At 33.5% G+C, this 23,852-nt stretch overlaps 1 protein-coding gene across 3 annotated transcripts in view; it reads left to right on the forward strand.

The window, feature by feature from the left end:
* NOVA1 (NOVA alternative splicing regulator 1) overlaps nt 1-23,852 on the forward strand; it is a 122,878-nt gene that overhangs the window by 96,867 nt on the left and 2,159 nt on the right. For 2 of the 3 annotated variants that reach the window (XM_015864913.2, XM_032445172.1), the window contains 2 exons: nt 2,978-3,049; nt 22,860-23,852. The exon at nt 22,860-23,852 is cut by the window's right edge and continues 2,159 nt beyond it. In XM_015864913.2, coding sequence (XP_015720399.1) covers nt 2,978-3,049; nt 22,860-23,852 — 1,065 coding nt within the window. The remainder of the gene's footprint in view (nt 1-2,977; nt 3,050-22,859) is intronic. The other variant, XM_015864914.2, reaches the window with a different exon arrangement.

Below are 23,852 nucleotides of genomic sequence, written 5' to 3' on the forward strand. Positions count from 1 at the left end.
TTCATAAATATTACAAATCACCGACGGAAATTCAAAATAATTTCCAGATGATGTGCTTCTCTTATTCACAGTTTTTCTTTTTTTTTTTCTTTCTTTTTCTTTTCTTTTTTTTTTTTTTTTTTTTTCCTCAGAAATTTCATTTTATTATTTTAATATTTAAGGAATTAATAGATAACTCTATTAATGGATAAATGACTCTCCAGAATTATTAAGAATTATAAAGAGGAAGTATGAAAAGGGATGAAATTTTACACAAGTCTGTCAGTTTATTTTTTGTATGTATTTGTAGATACATATATGTGTATCTCTAAATATAAAACAAGGTGAGAGAGATTAGACCTTGAACGCAAACACCCCAGTTTAAAAAATACCTGCTATTAGTATTTATAGTATTTTGTCACAATTATATGTATTTGGAAGAAAAAAGAAAAGTCTGTGTTGTTACTTTATTCTTGTTTGTTAATATAATTGTTTCACTTTTCAGTGCTTTTATCTTTTTTCTATTGTATTTCAAATATGCGTTTGCTAAAATGAAATAGTGAAGTACATCAACAATGAATTTTATAGCTCAGTATTCACCTGAACAGAGTATGAGCACTCTCTTTTCTTTGCTGTCATGCTTTTTTATTGTTTAGTAAGATTGATATTAAATGAAAAATAAGATGCCTTCCATTTTGTTCAGTCCTAGTATTTTCACCAGTTAGGTCATTATTCAGTGTTGAAGCATTTCACATATTTTCATCCTGTAATTAGCTGTAGATGTAGTAACACTAGTGAAGAAAGTTTATTCTATCAGCTATCTATTTTTTCCTTCAATTAGCATAATAATAAATGTACCGTACAATAGTGCATGCCCCAGTGAGCAATGGATGATGATCACACAAACTGCTATGTGTAGGAAATTTTTTGATTGTTTGTTTGTTTTTTGTTGTTTTGTTTGATTCTTTGTTGGTTTGGGTTTGGGTTTTTTTGTTTGGTTGTTTGATTGTTTTTTTGTGGGTTTTTTTTTTTGTTTTTTTGGTTTTTTTAGAGAATTGTAAAATATATGTATGTGTATATCTATATGTGTATTCTAGTTCAGGGTCAAAGTTTTGTATCAAGCTATAATTAAAATCAAAAATCGGAAAGTTACAGCGTGCCATTCTGATTATGTTTTTTTCTTTTTTTTTTTCCCCTTTTCCTTTTTTTTTTTTCATCTCAGTTTAAGCTTAAAAAAAATCGGTGCAGATACACTGCATGATCTCACAGAAATCATAAGTATGTTTCTGTGGTTGAAGATTTCTAGCCCTGTACTACTGTGTAATCTAAAATTTTTTTCTAAATAATTCTAACCACATGCGAATGAACCCATGCTCTCTATAGAAAGACATGGGGGAATCCCTTATGATTGTCTTGATTTTCACAGTATATACAATCTGCTGATCAACAGCACTTTGCCAGGCATTTATTTATAGTGCTCCATATATATAGCAGTATTTTTTACTTAAGCCTCTTGAAGAAGTCCCAGTTGATGCTGAATCTGTATGTATTTTGTTTTTGTTTTTATATTTTATATTGTAAACTACAAGTTGGAAACACAAAATAAGGGTCTGTTTCTTTAGATCTTTTTTTTTTTTTTTTTTTTTTTTGTATCTATTTTGGCTGCTCAACTATGTACAAGCTATGAAAAGATGGATCTTCATATTGCTTAACATGCAGACAAAATATTGTATGTGCATATGTACAAGCCCATATTTTTCTAATACACATAACTTTATGCATTCACAGTGTTCCAGCTTTTCATATGCATTAAGAGTTTTAGTGAAAAATTATGTATACCTATTTTATGAGAGACTGTCGATGATTGTAAGTAACAGAACTGCTGAAAATGTGAAATTTTGCTTTTATTTCCCAATAGTTTTGGTTAGTGATTGTTTGTCCATATGATGCATTATGTTGTATAGCATTTCACCAATTTACTTCCTAAAGTAAAAATAGTGTAATTTCAAGTATTTTCTATCATTTATATATGTCAAAAATACATGCTTTGAATAAGTACTGTATGTTATGTTTTGGAAGTTGGAATTTGACTTTTAACCTACATTTATTAAAAGAGCTTCTTTGTTAGGATCTAATTCGTTAAAGAGATATTTGTATAAATTTTTAAGCAGAGCAGTGCTTTTTTGGTATGTTGAAGAATTAATGTTAAGCATATGTATATTATTTAGAAAACATTATCAATAAATATGACTCCTAATTCTTTTTTGTGTTTATTTTGAACACAGGCTGATGATACGTTATTAACTTTTGCTCAATTAAAGGATCGTTAACACTAATGATAAATATATTGTAGCAATTTGTTGTGAAGGTATTAGTTGCATGCTCATCCATCATGAGATTGTTGTTTACATTTTTTCACACGCCTCTCAATTAAAAATGATCAATTAATATTTTAGTAATTAGTATGTTGCTGAAAACTCCATAGCTTCAGTGTAATTGTTTTAAGGTATGGAACAGTTTGCTGGCTATAGTCCTTGCTATAGAATGGTGCATTATAAGGTGCCAAAGTAAATTTCAGTAGTTTCCTTCAAACACTGGCCCTGTTTGCTTGTAAGCTGATAACTGTTTTTAGTGTGCTCATTGAACTTGCTGGAATTTGTGTTTTCTAGTTTTCATTTTCCCCAAGAGAAAGAGAGAGGAAAGAATTATATTCCTCATGCGGCTGGCATATTTTTTAGTATTTATGTGAGTTCACCATCTTGATTTCAAGTCATGAATTTATTTTTACATGCATAAGCATGCATATTTACATGCATTATTTATCTAATTGACTTTAAATTCCATTAAGTTCCAATGAGTAGGAGAAAGGTTTTGTCCTAGGCATTTTTTATTCATTTTAATTTTGTAGTTACGTTACTTTTGTTGGTTTATTTATTTTTTGACTGTTGAGTCTAAGGCTTGTAAAGGTTGATTTGCTCCTGAACTGCTTTGTTCCCAGACATTGCCATCTTCCCCAACTACCACCAAGTCCTCTCCATCTGATCCCATGACCACCTCCAGAGCCAATCAGGTACAGTATCATCCTACCATCTACACCATACTTTTCACGGGTGACAGCTTGCAAACTGGAGAAAAAGATATGGTGGGTTAAGGATTTATTCGTTCATTCACATGTGTACACCCATAACCATAGATATCTAACTCCTAGTAGAATTTGGTACATTTAATGGAAATCTTTTTTTCTTCTTTTGTTTTGTTGTCTTCTTCAAGATCCCAGACCCAGATAAAAACTTTTTTTTTTTTTAATCTTTTAAAATAGTATATATTTTTTTAATTTGATTAATAAAGAGTAAGGATACTTACTGGTATTTGTATAAGCAGAGTAAGTCTTGGTATGTTTATGTATATATGCACACACATTTTTTCTTCCTTTATAAATTGCACTGGAGTTACCCGTAAACCGTACTTAATTGGATGTATATCAGCCTGGCAATAGATTGTAGATTTTACTTACTTACTGATCTCAGGAATTCTCAAATATGTTTGTGGACAGTAACATAAGGACATTGTTTAAATGTGTTTAGTTATTGTTGTGTGTAATAGATTTTAAATGAAAATCTCTTGATTTAGAATGAAGTAAAATTAAGTCACTTTAAAATATATTGAAAACATCTAATTAATTTTAATTCATGTCTAGTTTTTAAAAAGCATTAACTGTACTTTTAGCACAATCTTAATTACACTCATTTGTGTCACATTTAACTGCAAAACAAAGCAAAACAAAAACAAAACAACAAAAAAAAAAAACCAAAAAAAAATAAAAAAAACACATGTCCGCTTCATTATGTCCACAAATTATCGTGGTTGTGTATCTTCCTTTTTTATGAAAATTGTTAAAGTTACTTCATACTATTCTATGTAGAACTGATGCGTGCTTAATACATACTCAGTTTTTTAATGTGCTGTTAAATTGGATGTATTTGGTGTTCAAATAATATAAGTGTTCAGTTAATGCTAACAGTTTTTTAAACACGGGCTCTGTTTAAGTTAGCTGAGTGCTTCAATCAGACCTTGCACAAATTAATTCAAATAACAGAAAAATTTTCTTCCAAACAAGCTAGTATCTCATGAAGTTATCACTGATACTAAGTACTGATTCTCTGATATTTTGTGAACTGCTTAGAACTTTTTGTCTGTATGAACAATTTTACATATAACAGGACAAAGCATATTAAAGCAATATATCATATTTTTGATCAACACATAAGCCGCTGTTGAAAGAGACATCCTATACAGAAAGTAATGAAATTTGCAGAGAAACAATGCAGGTAGAAGAACTATAAGAACACTGTATGTTATGATATCCTCCGCATCAATTTGAAAGCCTTCTTCATCAGTCTGCTTCTATTCCAGCAACAGTTGTTTGGCTTCATCATCATTAAATGACAAAGATAAAATCTTTGTCAACAACCAGGGATATCTTATGAACAGTCTATTCTGTTCAGTCTTTATTCTCTGCCTCTTAATTGTACTGTTTTGTGTATTTTAATTAGAAGGTTTTGAAAATGTTGAACAAATAGATCTTTTCTAAGAGTGTTCTTTCTTTCTTTCTTTCTGTTCTTTTTCCATTTGTTTTGTTTTTGTTTTTTTTTTTTAAATATGACTCTACTCTGATGCTCATTACTGAGAGTTAAAGGAATATGTGCTTTTGTTTGACAGAAAATACTATTTGGCTGTTTAATTACCATCAGAGAGGTATCTAGTTTGCATATGAATTAGTGTATCATATTAAATGTCTTTTGATAGCTAACAATATAAATCTTTATGAAAAAAATTGTTCTATGAGAATTCTATCAAGTGATATAGCTGGAATATCCGAGCTAAGAGAAAATTATATGCTTTGTATACTGCCTGTTCCCCACATTACATCTGCTAATGCATTTTAACCCTAACTTATATTCAGTTCCATTTTCATAGAAATAACCAAGACTTCTTTTGAGCTGCATTAAAATTGTATAAATGAAAAAAGAGTAATACGTTCTGTAAGTGACTTTTGGAAATGCATTTATAACTAACCCTAAAAATCTTTACTAGTTTTTAATTTTTTTATTCCAGCTTTCAAGCTTTCATTTCCTAGTGGTTTCTAACAGTAGCAAGCACAGTGAACACGATAAGGCAATTAAGGCTTTTCTGTTCATGCTTCTGATAAGTGATGTAGCTGGCAATTGTTCCTAGACTGTGGTAGTGATTAGTATTCAGCACCACTATGTCGACAAGTATCTGCACTGCGGCTGTGACATGAAAATAGGTTCCAACACAGTAATCTAAAACCTGTCAGTAGTCAAGTAAGTAACCAATAGGAGTCTAAGAGAGAACAAAACAAATTTGTTTTGATCTAGGGCTAGGTATTATGATTCTTAATAGAAAATGACTATTCAGGTGTGGATTTTCTCACAAAATGTTATATAAAGATAATATGAAGGAGCTTATTTAACTGAATAGAAGTCAGGAAATTCAGTGTTTAGGTGGAAGATAAATTCACAGCATAGCCTGCTCTGTGTATATAATAGCATGTCAGACTTAAGAGCATTCAGTTTTCTGTAATGTTTCAATCATGTCAAGACCGTGTTTTATATTAAAGATTAACAAAACTGATTAAGCAACATTTTAGCAAGGCTTAGTGCTCGTAGAAATTGTTTGCTGTAGGAGTGAGATTCTGAGTTGGAGGACTCTCTGTCAGTCACTGCAATTAGAGACTTGTTGAAAATGTGTAGATAAGCTTACATGATGATGTGATCCTTTCCTCTGTACCAGTACTGACAGGGTTTGCATAGTGGACAGAGCAATTCTTAGGCACATTATTTTACCACAAGAGAAAACAGTTCTGTCAGCAGAAATCAGAGGACACCAGGCATGAAATCTAGCTTGTATTACATCTTCCTTTTAGTGACTTGATTTTCCTCTATCTGGATGAATTTGTAACTCCCTTACAAGGAAAATTCAATTTTTGTTGAATTTTTTGTTCCTTTTATTTTGAAAAATCCTGTGATCACAAGACTGCATCTTGTATCATTGTTAAGAGAACAGTAGTCTCTATATTAGTCTTTTATACCGGAATAAAACTCTCTCTTCAGATCTGTCATGTTGTGCTATGCTGAACTGCTATGAATGCAACAGAAACCTATGCATGGAGAACATTTTTCTTTGTTTTTTTTCCAAGAAAATATGCATCTGTCAATATTATTGTTGCAAATGTCTAATTTATTTTTTCAGTACTTCCTTGTAAATTTTTCGACAATATAAAGTAGTGCACTGGAAACTTTCAGTACGGATGAAACATAGATGGAATAGAATTAAGGACACCCAGAACACATTTCAAATAGTGTTGTGTTTCTTTCTCCTCTGTACAAATCACTAAAAAGAACAACTTGAATCTTTTTCTGTACTTATAGACCAAGTACTTCAGCATTAGCCTCTCATGACAGCTTTTTTTTTTTTTTTAAGTAAAAAATCAATCACCTGTGACTACAGCAGTGAAACTGTTTTTCCAGCATCCCTGAAATTGGCAGAGTAGCAATACTTTTGTTTACCTGAAGGAAGAAATCATTTTTACTTTTCCACAATACACTTCAGACAGGAATTTTCTTTCAAAATTGATAAATAGTGCCATGAATATCACATAGAACATGGTTTTTTTTCCCCCTTCTTCGCTACCTTGGAAAAGTACAGATGTTAATAAATATCTGAAGTGAAAATAGGCAAGTATTTCTATCATAAAAGTGTTTACATATTGTTTTATTTTTTTTACAAGTTTATTTTTCCTTCTTACCTGCCTATTGTTCTGATATGACTTATTTTAGATATAAATACAAGTGATCTAAGGCTAAATTTTGTATTTATTTCATGTACACTTGTAAGTGCAATTGCAAACCCTTACATGGATTCTTCTCCAGTCCCCCCTTTTTCCATGAGATTGATGTTGCTTAACTGATGACTGTCAAAGAATAGAAGGACAAAATGGATGTTAGCACTTAAAGATAAGTTGAGAGAGGCATGGGTATGACTATTCTCTCCTTCCCTTACAGCTTAGACTCACTAATAGGCTTATTCCAAAATTTGTGTAATGAAATTACTATGAACTTTATTTATTTATTTTTTTAATGCACTATTTCATCCCAGGCTGTTTGCATTTTATAAATTATACCCTATTTTTTTCACCTGAAACTGTTTATCATCATTTTGTGCATTGCGTGCAGTCCTCAAGAATTATAGTTTGTTTGGTTTTTTTTTTTTAAAGTATATCTATTTCATCTGCTTCCTGCAGGATCTGTAATAAATAAGACTTGCAAATCTTTGTACATTATGGGACTGAGCCAATTTTCTTGGTACTGCCTGTACCCAGCAAATGCAGCCTTCATGGCTTTTAAAGAATTTATAAACTCATCTTATTTAATATCTGATTTGTTGTAGCAGATGGAAGAAGAAATAGGAAAGAAAACATTGTTTTTATCATCAGGACATGGACTCTGAGCAGAAGTACAAAATATTTGTATGAAACTAATAACTCTCAGTGTGTAAATCTTGAAGTGCAAATAGATAATATTAAGTATGATTTCAGGACACTAGCTACCTGTCATAGGCTATCCAGATACTATCTCTGTTCGCTTATGATAATTTGATGTGAAAGTTACCCAAAGTACTTTGTCTCTGATATTTTAACTCGAACATATATCTAATTCTAATTCTCTTATTTTGTTGTCTTTTCTTACAGTGGTATTGAAAACATCTGTTTCATTTTTAGGTCTCTCAGAGTTTGACTGATGCTGGATGTATCATTTGATTTTCCAAACCTCAGTACCATGTATTTTTAAAAGTAAAGTCAATATGAAGTTATTTAGCATTTTTATAAAAGGTGCTGCACAGAGCTTTTCATGCTGTAATATGGTCGTAATACATGCTGTGGTAGTTCACAATGAGGAAATAGCAGTTTAACCATTTTCAACCTGCTGGATTGACCATTGATAAGTACAGTCATTTTATTTAAATGGGATCTGGTTTCCACTCACAACAGTAATTTGCTTTTTGGAAGAGACTTCATATAATAGGCAGTGTTTCATATGGTCACATCATGGAAGAATTTAGTGCACTGGATTCTAAAGTTAGAAATTCATTGAAAAACACAAATATCATGAATTATAAATATATTCTTCTAATTATGGTACAAGACCATTTTTTATTTACGAGTAGCTTTGGTGATAACTGTAAAAACCTCATCATGTTTAAGGGAATAGAGATAAGCAATAGGCTCTGTAATTTGCTTAGGTTTTACTGACTTTTTCTGGAAGATTTCTAAACTTACAGTATATTTTTGTTACCAACAGAAAAATCCTTCACAGAATTTCTCAAAATAGGATATTTTTCTGGGTACAATTCAGCAAGAACTTTAACATCTGCTCTTAGCAGCTACTCAGTATTCAGTGTTCCTTTGTAGGCTGATCCAGTAATAATTTTGACTCCCCATTCAACATTGTGTATTGTAACAGTATTAAATGGACATGCCTACAGTAGCTGGAAAAACGCTTGTCTTTGCAGTGTGAAAGATCTGTTAACATTCTAGATTTATAGATGTTTTTATGGATTGTAAATTCATATCTCTTTAAAGTAAGCTTTTCTACTTTTCGTAAGATGACAGTCCTTTTTAGATTAAACGTTGACTGTGGCACATTGTGGATAGCAAGTAATAAGTAATGTTTGAGAAGGTGCTAGGAAGACTTTTTTTCTTTGTTCAAGTGAGAAGACTCCATTAGAGGTTTCAGTGAATCAAAGGTAACATTTTCTGTTCAGCTGAAACTCTTCGTTTCATTGCCAAACTAAAAGTAGAATTAACCTTTACTCAATAGGCAACTGTAGACATTTTTTTCTGGTTCTCACATTAATGCATGACTTTTTATCATATTCCTCTTCTTCTTGGGCCACTTTTTCATGTTGTTTTGCAGTATTTGAGATCAGAGCTTTTGCTCACAGTGTATACCTAAATACTTATAGATTAAAACATTTTTAGATACTATGAAGTTTTTTGAAATAAATTTTTAAAATCTTATAGGTAAATCAGTATATTTTTTCTTTATGTGCCTATTCTGTATTTTCACCTTTAGATATCTACATAGGTAATCAGTAGCGGTCATGATTTTTAATATTGATTTACTTGATTCCTTTCCTAATATTCTCTCCCACAGAACAAGTTTGGGGTTCACTGTTCATGGCTCCTGTGTGTCTGTAGAGACTATTTTTTAAAAGCCTTCATCTCACCTGAGGAAAAATGTTGCTTCCTCATGGCTAAGACTCTTAGTGTTGTTGACATATTATTCTTTGGATGTCTTTAATGATCTGCCAAATTTCATTCCTGTAAATCCTAGCAGCTCTTACGGAGTTCAGAATTTATATGATCAAGAGTTGCATAAGAATGCAGAAAGAGTAGTAGAGTTTACAAAGCTTACACCACAACAGATACTGGACAGCACAGAGTATGGAGTAGAAAAGTCAATAGCACATTTTTCTGATATCCCAGAGATAAGTGGACATTGCTAAGTCTATCACTATTATGAAGTCTCTGCATGAAAATAAGATCCTGCATTGAATATGCAATAGTAAATTTTTGCTATCTAAAACATCATTTTCCCACCTTTGTTTGTCGGAATATTACAGCAATGCACTGTGCTTTCTTGCCGATAGAATCTGCCTTTCGCTTGCTTTGAGAATTCAGCAGTCAGTGAGACTTGTGTCTCTTTTGAGATAAACCCACAAATGGAAGTAGGCACCTTCCTGGTATAAATGAAGAAAAAAAAAAAAAAAAAAAAGAAAGCCCCTTTTTGTGTACAAGTCATAAAAACAATCTTGTTGAAATATTGTGCTACAAGGAGTAAGTGGTGGAATGTTTTTTCTCTTATGGAGGATAAGATACATCTCTTGAGGCCTTTATCTGTAGCATAGCATCTCAAACTTCAGGTAGTCAGAACCTTTTAATATGTTCTACCCTGAAGTCAAAACAGTGTGCAACTTCGTCTTATTCAGAAGCAGTATTTGCCCATAGTTTTGTGTCTTTTCACACTTGTTTCTTTTGCTTTTTTTTTCTTTCTTTTTTTCTTTTTAGCAAATTAGGTTTCCAATTTCCTGTTAGTAAATGTAGAGTTAGTAACTTCCTCAGCTATTCTGAGCTTGCAAATAGTAGAGCAGTAGAAAATCATGACCATAGACTATCATAAGCTTCCTTAGAAATGCCCAGGGACTGAGTCCAGTGGTCTTTTATTTCCCAGTGATGTAAATTTTAACTTCAGTATTTAGTTGAGCATTTGGAGGTTTGTCATTTTTCTTTCTCTTCCTTCTTAAATGACATTTCAGCAAATGCAGTTTGCCGATGGGAATATTTCTGTCCTATTCCTTTTTCTTATGTTATTCAGCGACTATAAACTTCTGCAAACTATTCTTTCAGTTGAAGTTGGAGGATAAATGTTTGGATGGGATTAGTAAACATTTATTTCTTTAACTGCAGTGTGACTTATTTTACATGTCTGCTAACCTAACACATGCATCCCACCTCATAATGATTATTTTTATATTTCACTTAAACAAAATGGTAAATTCAGTGAAAATATTTTAATCCATTTTATTTTATTCATAGTAATTGGAATAATTTTGATGATAAATTAATAGCTGCTTCTTATCCATGAGACCCTGAAATGTAGTGTCCACTTAAGCCCCTTTTAGAAGTAATTGTTTAATGTAGTAAAATTTATTTATGGAATAGACTTAACAGTGAATAATGGCATTCTTTAGTAACAAGTACTGAAACAAAATACAGTTCTGTGAAAAAGAGTGCTTATGTATAAATTAGTGATGTAAAAACAAGAAATTACTTTCGAAGATGTACAGATCTTTGAAGAATGTTGATCGTATTATATCTAAAATGTTTAATAAATTAACTGTGTGTTGTCCAAAACTAGTATTATCTCACTCTTTTCTAAAAATAGAGATACAACATAATTAGCTCTTTGATAAATAAGTTTTAAGGCTATAGTTCATTTATACTTGAGCACTTAAAAGGCTCAGTCCCTTCTTAATTTATGTCAAAATTAATTAGTAAGTTATACTACAGTTCAACTGAACACTTACAGTGAAGTCTAATTGGCTGTATGCAGTGTGTATGTGTACTGACAAACGTCACTGATGTTTGTCCTCATGCCATTTCTAAGTATAACTAGCTTATTATAATAGCAATACATGTAGATGTAGTTATGTTTGGAAGTTTGAATTTAAGAATTTAATTAAGTTGTGCATATTTTATTAAAATATATATTAATGTAAATATATTTTCCAGTTAAGTGTATTTTAAGGACTCTAGGTACACAACATTAGCTATATAATATCTATAAAATTACAAATGTTATTATGACAACAGATATTTCATAGATCTTATTGTACTCCATAGTGTATGTACTGTTCAATTACTTTATTCAAACTAAAATGTAATTATTTGAATATTGTAACAGTGATTGTTTTTTTTTTTAAATTCACAAGCCATGTATTTGGTTATGTTTCTGTTATATACAGTATTGTTTATCTTATGTATACACTATTATTACAGAAAACCTTTCTTTTTGACCTGTCTGAATTACATTTTGGTGGACAGAAAAAGTCAAATAATAGGTTATAAAACTGTCAAGTGGGACATCTCAGCAAAATCAGTGTTTTTAATATCACTAAATTTTTTTTTTTTTTTTTTTTTTTTTTTTTACCATTGAAAATAATAAAGTAAAGCTAATTTCTGGCAACAATACTCCACAGTGAATTAATAAAAAATAATTCAGGTTGCATGTAGCTTTATATTAACTGAGGTGATAAATCAGTTTTAAAGTCCTACAAGATCAAAAGTGGTTCGTAAGTATATTAACTTTCTCTAGTTTGATTTTTGAGAGTTTTTTTAGTTTATATTTGTTGGTAGGCTTTCCAGAATTAAAAAAAATAATTATAATTGTACTCCATGGTAACTGAAGAATATGTGTATATTTTTCATAGTAACTAAGACAATAGTAAACGTGTATTAAAAAGATTTTAAAAAAAGTTGTAAGTCCAAATTATGAGTATACAACTCCCAATTTATTCTTAATTACATACTTTTCAAATCTAATGCACACATAGTTACACCCATACGATGAATATATATAAATGTGCGATGTTTATACATAAGTACAGCTATTTATGACATTTGAGCCTTACCGCTTACCTCTTTACCTCTTCTTTTTGTGTAGGAAGTCTTTTTTGCCATGTGGATATTTGGATATTTACATCAACTAGATTATCAGCATAGTTCAGTAATGAAACTGTTCTTTTTCTGGTAAATAGTATTTTTATGACCTAGAGAAATATGATTATTTAAATAATATTTTATCTTTAAGTGTTTTTTACATCCTTTCTCATTTGAAAGCAATTCTCAAATGACATCTTTGAGATAGCCTTGCTGAGAAATACATTGACTAGTTCTTGCTATACAAAATGATTATTTTAGTAGTTACTCAATAGTCAGTACTGAAGGGATGAAGCCTCTGCTGCTAATGATCTGTTGTAAAGCTAGGGGTGCAGAGTAGTCAGTAAAATTAGTAGGATCTGGCCATTAATGCCACAAAAAATTGTTCACCTAGGAAGACCAGATGCATTTTGCCTAGGCTGAATTTCTTGCCATTTTTCAACTCTTTCACTCTGAAAAACAGTGACACTAGGCAGAACAATCTGCAGATCAGAAAGCCTCCTGTTTTCACTGAGCTGAGACATTTAATTGATAGTTACACCAGAGTCTTAATTAAGAATAATGTAAAAGGATAGAGTTTATTATTATTTTATTTTATGGCTCACAAAAATCTAAGGGTGTTCATTTAGTTCTGGTAGTTTCCGTTCCTGTCACTTACATTGGATGGTATTTGCAACATTTGTTACAGATATAGCAAGTAATTTATCATTCCATTCTTGCATATTGCTTGTTATCTGTGAGAAAAAAGCATGTGCAAAACTGGTGCAAACTAAGGTCAGGATCATTAAAAATGTCTTGTTGTGTCCTTTCTTCTCTCTGTATATGTAACTGTAGAACAGGTGTCACCTAGCTGAAAGCCATACGATGTATATTCATTCATACTGTTAAGGGCAGAAATTTGTAACAAACTGTTATTTTTCTTCCACAGTGTTGTAATGCAGAAGGTTTCCATTTGTTTATATGTCTGAGCACACTCTTGTCTGACATTATTACAGCTCTAAGATTCTAAGATATGTCAAATAGTAGGTTTGGTTTCATTCACTTTGGCTGTATAGAGTAATAATATGTGCATTTCTTCCTCATGGACTCATTTGCTTGCTGCTTTTTTCCCTAATTGTTCCTTAGAATCAACTGAATTGTGAACAAATTATTTGAAAAGACACTGCTGAATATGTAGCTTCTGTGTTCTCTAAGTTTGCTGGAACTGTTGGCTAGATAGTAAATGTGATAGGACTGTTTCATCAGAAACAAGCATTATGGGAGTCATATGTAGAAGTATATTATAAAAATATATTTAGAAATATATGTATTAGTCATCATCAGGTGATTAGGGATTTATTTAATGTATTTACAATTCACATTTTTTGTCATTACAATTGCTGAATAAGCATTTAAGAGTCTCTATGTATCCTTCTTTTCTGTGTCATAGAATTTCAATGATTCTGCTGGAGCATAGTATTTTCTTAGTTTTGGAAAGAAAAAAAAAAAAGACTCCTGCAAATGGGGGGGTGACCTGCTGGAGAGGAGCTCTGCAGAAAGGGATCTGGGTTTCCTGGTGGATAACAGGTTGGCCATGAGCCAGCAGTGTGCCCTCCTGCCCAAAAAGGCCAATGGCATTCTGGGGTGCATTAAAAAGAGCTTGACCTCGAGGGAGGTGATCCTCCCCCTCTATTCTGCCCTGGTAGGGCCTCATCTGGAGTACCATATCCAGTTCTGTGCTCCCCAGTACAAAAAAGACAGGGATCTCTTGGAAACAGTCCAGCGGAGGGCCACAAAGATGATGAAGGGCCTGGAGCATCTCCTCCATGAAGAAAGGCTAAGTGAACTAGTTCTGTTTAGCCTTGAGAAAAGAAGACTAAGAGAGGACCTGATCCGGGTCTATAAATATCTAAGGTGTTGGGGGCAAAGTGGAGAGGCCAGAATCTTTTGAGCCGTGTATGGAAACAGGACAAGGGGAATCAGACAGAAACTGGAGTATAGGAAGTTACATTCAAATGTGCACAAGACTTCTTTACTGTGAGGGTGACGGGGCACTGGAACAGGCTGCCCACGGAGGTAGCGAAGTCTCCTTCTCTGGAGATATTCAGAACCCGCCTGGACACCTACCTGTGCGACCTGGTGTAGGGAACCTTCTTTGGCAGGGGGGTTTGGACTCAATGATCTCTGGAGGTCCCTTCCAACCCCTACGATTCTGTGATTCTGTGATGGTGTAGTGTTGAAAATCTAGATTTTCTGAATTGTTGAATGAATGCGTAGCATATTTTTGCAAAAATCAGCTTTGATGTAGATGACCTGAAAGCAGCTTAGAAATGCATCCTTATGTCCTGTCTACTACAATGGAAAGATTAATTTTAAATACAGCTTTCAGAAATTGATTTTGACCATTCTTACCTCAAATCATGGAATGTGAGTTTGATTTTAAATTCAGATTTAAATGAATTTGAGAATCTGGTCAGCAATGTCAGACAATTAATTTTAATTTATGTTTTTAAACTTTTCCCTGCTTTCAATTTTCAGTCAAATTTCAACGAATTGTGCCATGGCATATAGCAAGTCTGCTTTGAACATTTCTATTGTTGTTTTCTCTAAATTGAATTAAATTAGATAACTACACTATATAACATCTTATATAATTTTGTAGGTGGGTCTTTTGGAGTTTTTGTTTGGTTGTTGTTTTTTGTGTTGTTTTTTTTTAGCATAAAATGATATGCTTCCTTATTTATCAAAGCTTATAATAAAACTTGAGCGCTGTTGCATAAAGGAGTAAATTTGAGGTTATCTAAGGTTTAACATTGCATCCTTATATTGAAAACTTCTATTGTAGCTAAAGTCATAGTTACTTACGCACTTGAGCTTGTCTTGGACTTACAGGTCAAAAAACATAGAAAAATTTGGTACCATAAGCTTTCTTGAAGTCAATGGGAATTCCTAAGTGTTTCTGCATATAGACCATAAATCTTAACTTCAAGGTTTGCTATTAGTAGAACAGATCTGTTTGTCAGATCTTCTGTATGGTTGAAACATAGGATTTCTCCAAGTATTTGCTTTCATCAAATGTAAGGTGTTCAGTTATGGAATATCATTCATAACAAGCTTATGACTTCTGTAGTACTGAGGAGTGCATGTGAAGCTAATGGATATAGACTTCTAGGGACTCTCTTGAGAAGTGTAGAAAAGTCCTTGTCATTTGTGTACTTACCTTTTTTTGTGTGAGGATTTTCAAGATAGCAGTCTACGCTGCTTCTTTAAACAGTATACCTGTTTAAAAAAAATAACCTTGAGAAGCTAAGATTACATCCATAGTTTTTGTGACTAGGAAAGCATAAAAAAGGAAACATTAACTGTGCCCCAGATTCAGTCATGAAAATCAGTTCCTTCAGGAATATGCAGTGGGTTTGATCACTTTTTAGGGTAGATCTTATTTATTGCAAAATAGTAGGAGTTTTCTTGATGCCATCAGAGATTTGGATTTGTTTTTAAAAGAATGTACACTTATTTACTCTCTTTTTTTTTTTTTTTTTAATACTGAGAAATGTCTTTGCAGCAATTCTTGTAATGTTGTTGCATTATAATTACATGATGTTTTTCAGTTAAAAGCATCCCAAATTACCAATCCATTCATTCTTTTAAGCAAGCCATCCTTGTGTGTTATGGAATGTTAGCAGGTGTTCACAGAACACCACACAATGAATAGGAGAGAAAAATAAAGGGAAAAAAAAAAAAGAACCTCACTGGAAGATTTTAGGGGAGAAATAACTCTATGTTAATATTAGCTACAGAATAGGATTAACATCTTGCTGCCACTGAAATGGCACATTCAGATGTTCATGACAGAGTAGTTAGTAAACCTGCTTTCTGTCATCTCAAAAGATGTTTCATCTGAACATATCTTATTTTCTGTGTCTTTTTCATACTCTGCAATTGAGTAAAAATTTAAGATTGATGCCCTTGTATAATTCAGTAACCATCTTATTTTTTCTTTCTTTTTTTAATTATAAAGATGTGGAAAGTATAAATGAAACTACTCAAAATACATTGCACTTCCATACAAAAGTAATTTGAAGCTTATGAATTATTAATGTATGAAATATGGAGAGTTGTTTTCAGGCTATACTGGAGAAAAAGAAAAAAAAAAAAAGAAAAAGAAAAGTTCCTTCTCTGTATTATTAAAACTATGCATCACATCTTTGAGAAAATTCATAGAATCATAGAAAGAAAATTCAGTTTCTTCCATTCAAATACTTCCAAAATTCATTTTCATATGATGTAAGAAACTAGTCATAGACTTTTGTCTGTAAATTTTAAATATTTCCTATAGAACTAGGTAATCTCATAAAATTAACCATCTGTATAAATATCAGTTTTAATGTTTAATCATTCTGCATGTAGAACTTGCATATGCACAAATTTGCTAGAAACTGTTGTTTAAACAAAGTAGCCTTTCCATTTATGTGTTAGAGTACAACAGTGAGAGATTGGCAAATAAAGCAAAAGCCAGATAGTTTTTTGTTTGTTTAAATGTGATTTCCTAATTCCTCTAAATCTTCAGTTTGGTTTCAAAGTGATAAGAATTTTTATTATAAATATTAATAATTCTGAGTGTTTAAGCTGAAGTTACTTTTCTATTATATGATAGTAACTGGGAGTAAAGTAATACCATGAACAATGCAGCTCACTGGTGATAAATAGTAGAGAAGGAATCAGTCCAAATTCCTGCTCCAATTAAGGACACTTGCAAATACAGTTATTAGATTATCCTTTTACTCTGTTATTCTAACTTCTTAAGTTTTTAGATACCTAGTATGTTTTTAATGTGGGGGTAGGACCTGTCTTGCTCACAATAAATGTTTATTTCAAAGTACCTTTCTTTCTATGGTGCCATCACTGGCTGAGTACATGAAGGGATGACAGTGGATGCTGTGTACCTTGACTTCAGCAAGGCATTTGACACCATCGCTCACAGCATCCTTGTTATGAAACTTAGAAAGTGTGGGATAGATGAATGGACAGTGAAGTGGACTGAGAAGCAGCAGAGTGGCAGAGCTCAGAGGGTTGTCATCAGCAGCACAGAGTCTGGTTGGAGGCCTGTAACTAGTGGTGTTCCCCAGGGGTCAGTGCTGGTTCTGGTCTTGCTCAACAGCTTTATCAGCAAGCTGGATGAAGAGGTAGAGTCCACCCTCAGCAGATTTTGCTGATGGTGTAGTGTTGGGAGGAGTGGCTGTGCTACCCTTTAGTACGAACTAAACAGACCGGAGTGGTGGGCGGGGAACAACCTGATGAGGATCAGCAAGAGCAAATGTAGAGTTGCACCTGAGGAGGAATAACCACTTGCATCAGTATAGTCTGGGGGATCCTCTGCTGCAGAGGACCCCTGTGGAGAAGGACCTACATGTTCTTGTGGAAGACAGATTGTCCATGACTCAGCATTGTGCCCTTGTGGCAAAGAAGGCCAGTGGTATCCTGGATTCATTAAAAAGAGTGAGGCCAGCAGAGCAAGGGAGATGATGCTCCCATTCTACTCTTTCCTGGTGAGGCCACATTTAGAACACTATTTCCAGTTCTGGTCTTCCCTGCTCAAAAAAAGTGAGATCTCCTACAAGGAGTCCTCCTGAGGGCCACAAAGATGATTAAGGACCTGGAGCATCTCCTGTGTGAGGAAGACTGAGTACCCTGTGTTTTCTCTTAGAGAGTGGTCAGGTACTGGAATGGCTGCCCCTGGAGGTGGTGGAATTGCTATCCCTGGCAGTGTTCAAGAGGCGTCTGTGTGAGGAGTTAAGAGATATGGTTTAGTGGTTTCTTGTAGCTACGGTAATGGGAGGGCAGTTGGGCTAGATGATCTTGTAGGTCCTTTCCAACCTTGTGATTCTATGATTCTATGATCAACCTGGGGTAAAGAATACCAAGAGGGGATCTGATAAGTGTTTATAAATATCTAAGAGGAGATGGGAAGCAAATGGATGAGGCCAGGCCCTTCTGAGTGATGCATAGTAATAGGATGAGGACTTCGGCCTTAAACTTGAACACTGGAAGTTCCATACAAATGTGCGGAAGAACTTCTATAGGGTAAATGTGCTGGAGAACTGAAACAGATAGATCCAGAGAGGTTATGCAGTCTCCTACTGAGATATTTAAGACCCAACTGGATGCCTACCCTTGTGACCTATTGTAGGGTGCCTGCTTCACCAGTTGGACTCAATGATCTGTTGAGTTCCTTCCCAACTCCTACAGTTCTGTTGATTCTGTGATTAATTTAAATGGACTTCAAAGAAATACCAGTTATGAAGAAGCAAATAGAGAAACTAAAAACTCTTGCAATAACTGCAGATAAAACATATGCAGAAAGTATTGTAAGTATGTTTACTTATTGTGATGAGAGGAGAATCTCAAGAACAGTAACTAGAATAAAGATGTGCACTGCGCTAAGGTACAAAGTAACATCTCATTTCTTACTATTTTCTAATTAGTCTTCTTCACAGAATCTTTTTTTTAGTTGCCTTCACCCCACCTCCAAAGGCTGTGAGAAGAGAGAATGTAACCAGCTCATATGTCTTCATAATAAAGTGGTAAACAAAAGAACAGGGTCTGAGGAACTTGCTGTAAGCACTTGGAAATGTTTTTCTGAGAGGAACGGGAGTGAGGAAAGGTGTGAAAGGGACATGAGGTTTTAATGTGGATAGTAATGCAGGTTTGGTGATGGTTCTGCTCCCCAGAAGGATGTTTATGTGTGAGGACACACAGTTGTTGCTGCTTCACATAGATTATCTTTTTGCAGCATAAGGGAAGGGATGAGAAGTGGTGTAGAATGATCTCCAAACATCTGGCATTCAGCTCTCAGGACTGAGTGAGGACTTGCAATATCAGGGACATGTGTAACAGGGTGTTATGCAAGTGGCCTGTCAATAAAAGAAGGAGGATTAAGGAATTAGCCGATGTACGTTTCAAGAGTCTAAGATTTTGGCAGTGTGAAATGGTGATGGTGAGTTAGAGCAACTTGGATTGTGTTCTCAGGACCATGATCCTTCAAATACCAACCATCTTCCTCTAAGTGCTGAATCTCATCAGTTCTTTGCTAACTTCAGTGGGAAATGAAAGCAATAAAATTCTCTCAAGTTTGAGCCTGTCAGAAGCACTGCAGTTTCTTACATGGCTGTGCTTCTGTCAAGGCTTTTTAAAGACAGTGATGTGTTGGTGAAAACACTGCAGTGAAATTACTTAGTATTGTTCAATCTCTTTTTGCAGGAGCTTGATTTTGATGTTACTTAGAATAATGCAGAAAGGATTAGGGTGATGCCAGTGGAAGTAATTAATTTGCTTCGTGAATAAGCAATTATCATGATTACATTTATTTTTGTAAAATCTGTTTAGCATGAGATGAAGGCTGAGTTACTTCCACCCCTACACTCCACCTAGCAGCAAAAAAAAAAAAAAAAAAAACATATTAAAAAAAAAAAAACACCAAAACAAGTTACTTATGCATTTTAAACTTCCTTATTACTGCCTTGGCTACTTTGTCTCCTTTGTCTCCTCAATGTAGCCAGGAGCATACGCATGAATCTATAGAAACCTAGCCTTCCTGAAAACTCAGAGCTCATAATTTGGATGTTATTTGGATTATTCAATATTTCCTGATTTCCCTGCTGGACAAGGCAGTACAGTATTTATGTACTGATGGTGGTACAGATAACCAAATCAAATAGATCTTAGCTTTTCAATTTATGTTTGAATAATAGGAGTTGGGACCAAGAACGTTATTGTATGTTATTGGTATGTTATGCAATACAATCAATTTTTGCCATAGAGAATTGATATTCCAATATGCAAACCATGGAAATTCAAGTTAATCCAGGAAACAGATGGAAAATTGTGAATCATTATCAAGACTGATATGACCTAAGTAGAAATTCTATGTTTCACATTTTAACATAATTATCTCAATTTTCTAATTATATTTTCAAGAAATTGTTACAGATATCAGCACTTAGTGTTTGGATACTTCAACATAATGCAAATGTTGCCACTTATTTCAGCATGAGCAGGATTTTTAAGCAAAATGCGTGATTTTGCATTTATATTCTGTTAAAAGTGAATTTTAGTTGTAATATATTTTGTTATGTCTTAGTATAAAATAAATATGTTGTGCATGTTATTTAATTTTTAGATATCTGTAAATAAGGTATTTAGGTACCTGTAAAAAAGGATGTTTTTATATAAATTAAAGTTGAATTTCATTATCAAGGGTTTTTGGTTGGTTGGTTTTGTGGGTTTTTTTTTTGTTTGTTTGTTTTTTGTTTTTTGTTTTTTTAACTAGCTTAATTGTCAAGGCCAGTTAAATAGGTGCAAATACTAGTACTTCTGTGGGGCCTCAGTTTAGTTTCTCATAAAAGTTTTAAAATAATATTTTGTTTGAAATGCAAAAATGATTATTAGGGTAGTCACTGCATAGATATCTTAAAAGTAAAAACAAGAACAAAAACAAACAAATACAAAAACTACACAACACAGAACTCTGATAAATAAAGCAGTAACTTGAGCTCTCTCAAATTTCTCAATTGGATTTACATTCCCAGCTTCAGAAATATCTGTGAAAGTTTTCAGGTAGTTTTTTATCTGATTTTGTTAGGAATATGGATTTTGTTCTTTCTTTCTAAATCCATTATTTGTTTTCATACCTTCTTATGTTCTTACATTCTTCTGCACATCAGTAAGCACTTACGCCTAACTTATTCAAAACTTTGCACATTACTTATGAAAGCAAGCAGGATCTGGCAAGTTACAGTTGTCAGAATCTCCAAATTGTTAGTATGTCCTAAGTAAAAGGAGATGGTTAAACTATATACTCAGTAAATATGTTAACATTTATTATATTTGTATCTAGATAATACATACCGGTTATAAAAAATGTGTGTTTGTTTTGCTAAGAGGAAAGCTGAAGGAAAGGGCACCTCAAAATTGCCTAATATATTGAGCTGCACTTTAAAATGACTGTGACCTTTCCTTATATAAAAATGCATATTTACAAACTCTGAGACATATATGATTATGTAGCACATGGATGGCCTAATTTTTCATTTATTTATTTATTTCTTTTGAGATCATACTTTTACGTTACCTGTAGAATAAGTCTGCACCTAATATCTTTCATTTATTCTTAGCATATTAGCATATTTTTGTTATGATGTCAGGGAACTTGACTAAAAGTGCAAGGTTTAATATACACTATAAAAAAATAAATCAGTGCAAAATGCAATGTGGTACATTAAGTTTTTTTAAGGTACATACAATTTAAATGGAACATAGAAATGGTTTTTAGCTTCAGAGTATACTGCACTTTCAGAGACTTGATTTTGATACTGTTATAACAACTGGAAATATCTAAAATGTCTAAGATTAGAAAAAGCTTATTTCTACGGCATATATTTTTATTTCTAATTGGCTTGATTTCCTAACAAGTTTGAATTTGTAATGAAGTAAAAGGAGAATGTTGATAATGCATTTTTGGTTGTACTTTTAAATGACTTGTTGCTGAGATTTTAGATGGCATTTTGGTGATGAGAATGACAAATTTATAAAAGTTATTCCTACATACATACTATCAATAGGTTACTGAGAACGTATTTTTGTAAAGGTAAAACTTCATATCAATTCAATATTATGGATCAGATGGTACCTTAAACATCAAAACTGTAAGACTAATTGTGAATACGTATTGGAAAAAAACCAAACAGCTAAGTATAAAGTATAAGCATTGAATTTTTATCATGGGTGTCATTCTTCACTCATAGAAATACACCAACGAGGAATACATTTGTTGACATTAATGAAATTTGTTTAAATAGGAGGAAGGTTAGGAATAACAAGGAGAACCCCTTTGTTTGAAGACATTTGGGTAAATTTTTTAAGAGGGACAGGCACCGTATTTTTTATTTTCAAAGTCTTCAACATTTAGATACACTCTCTTCTCATCTTCATGGGCTGGGTAACAATAAGGTGTACAACGTCCTGAACTTTTGTATTCTGATATGGGTAACAGGTTCAACATTCAAGATCGTGTCCAGTTCAAGATGAACCATTTTATCTATCTACAGTATACTATACTTGCTTTCACAGAGTGTTGTTTTCTTTAATTATTACTACATTATTATAGTCTTTTAAGGGAAGCTAATTAATGTAAAACACATTTTGTCTTAGAATTTGGTTTGCAACATTAGTCTGGGAAGAGAAGAATCAGATGAAAACGCTCACCTTGAGACAATCTATGATAATCTTTTCATGTGAGAATAATACCTGCATTTGTTTAATCTTTTCTCTGAAACGTACTGTGCTGAAAGCAGTATATTATGTAGAACGATTAATGATTTTCCTGTTATTCTCTTTAATTCTTTGTATTGTACATTTGAAAGAGATGCAGAGCATAAAAAACCCGATTAGCTGTATTTCATTTTATTTTTTTAATCTTTTCTTTTAAAAGCATATTAACTAATTTGCTTCATTTTTTCCTTCCTTTTATAGGGTAGCAAAATATTATAGTGTTCATGCACAAAGCAGAAGTATTATTTATATATATTTTTTTTAATTACAGGTAAAGATTATAGTTCCCAACAGCACAGCAGGTCTGATAATAGGGAAGGGAGGTGCTACAGTGAAGGCTATAATGGAGCAGTCAGGGGCTTGGGTGCAGCTTTCCCAGAAACCTGATGGGATCAACTTGCAAGAGAGGGTTGTCACTGTGAGTGGAGAACCTGAACAAAACCGAAAAGCTGTCGAACTTATCATCCAGAAGATACAAGAGGATCCACAGAGTGGCAGCTGTCTCAATATCAGTTATGCCAATGTCACAGGTCCAGTGGCCAATTCCAATCCAACCGGATCTCCTTATGCAAACACTGCTGAAGTGTTACCAACTGCTGCAGCTGCTGCAGGGCTATTAGGACATGCTAACCTTGCTGGAGTGGCAGCCTTTCCAGCAGTTTTATCTGGCTTTACAGGCAATGACCTGGTGGCCATCACCTCTGCACTTAATACATTAGCCAGCTATGGATATAATCTCAATACATTAGGTTTAGGCCTAAGTCAGGCAGCAGCTACAGGGGCTTTGGCTGCAGCAGCTGCCAGTGCCAACCCAGCAGCAGCAGCAGCCAACTTGTTGGCCACCTATGCGAGTGAAGCCTCAGCCAGTGGCAGCACTGCTGGTGGTACGGCGGGGACATTTGCATTAGGTAGCCTGGCTGCTGCTACTGCTGCAACCAATGGATATTTTGGAGCTGCTTCTCCCCTAGCTGCCAGTGCCATCCTAGGAACAGAAAAATCCACAGATGGATCAAAGGATGTAGTTGAAATAGCAGTGCCAGAAAATCTAGTTGGTGCAATACTTGGAAAAGGAGGGAAAACATTAGTTGAATACCAGGAGTTGACTGGTGCAAGGATACAGATCTCTAAAAAGGGAGAATTCGTACCTGGCACAAGAAATCGCAAGGTAACCATTACTGGAACACCAGCTGCAACCCAGGCCGCACAGTATTTAATTACACAACGGATCACATATGAGCAAGGAGTTCGGGCTGCCAATCCACAG

Source organism: Coturnix japonica, chromosome 5 (assembly GCF_001577835.2).
Source record: "Coturnix japonica isolate 7356 chromosome 5, Coturnix japonica 2.1, whole genome shotgun sequence".
Classification (NCBI taxonomy): domain Eukaryota; kingdom Metazoa; phylum Chordata; class Aves; order Galliformes; family Phasianidae; genus Coturnix; species Coturnix japonica.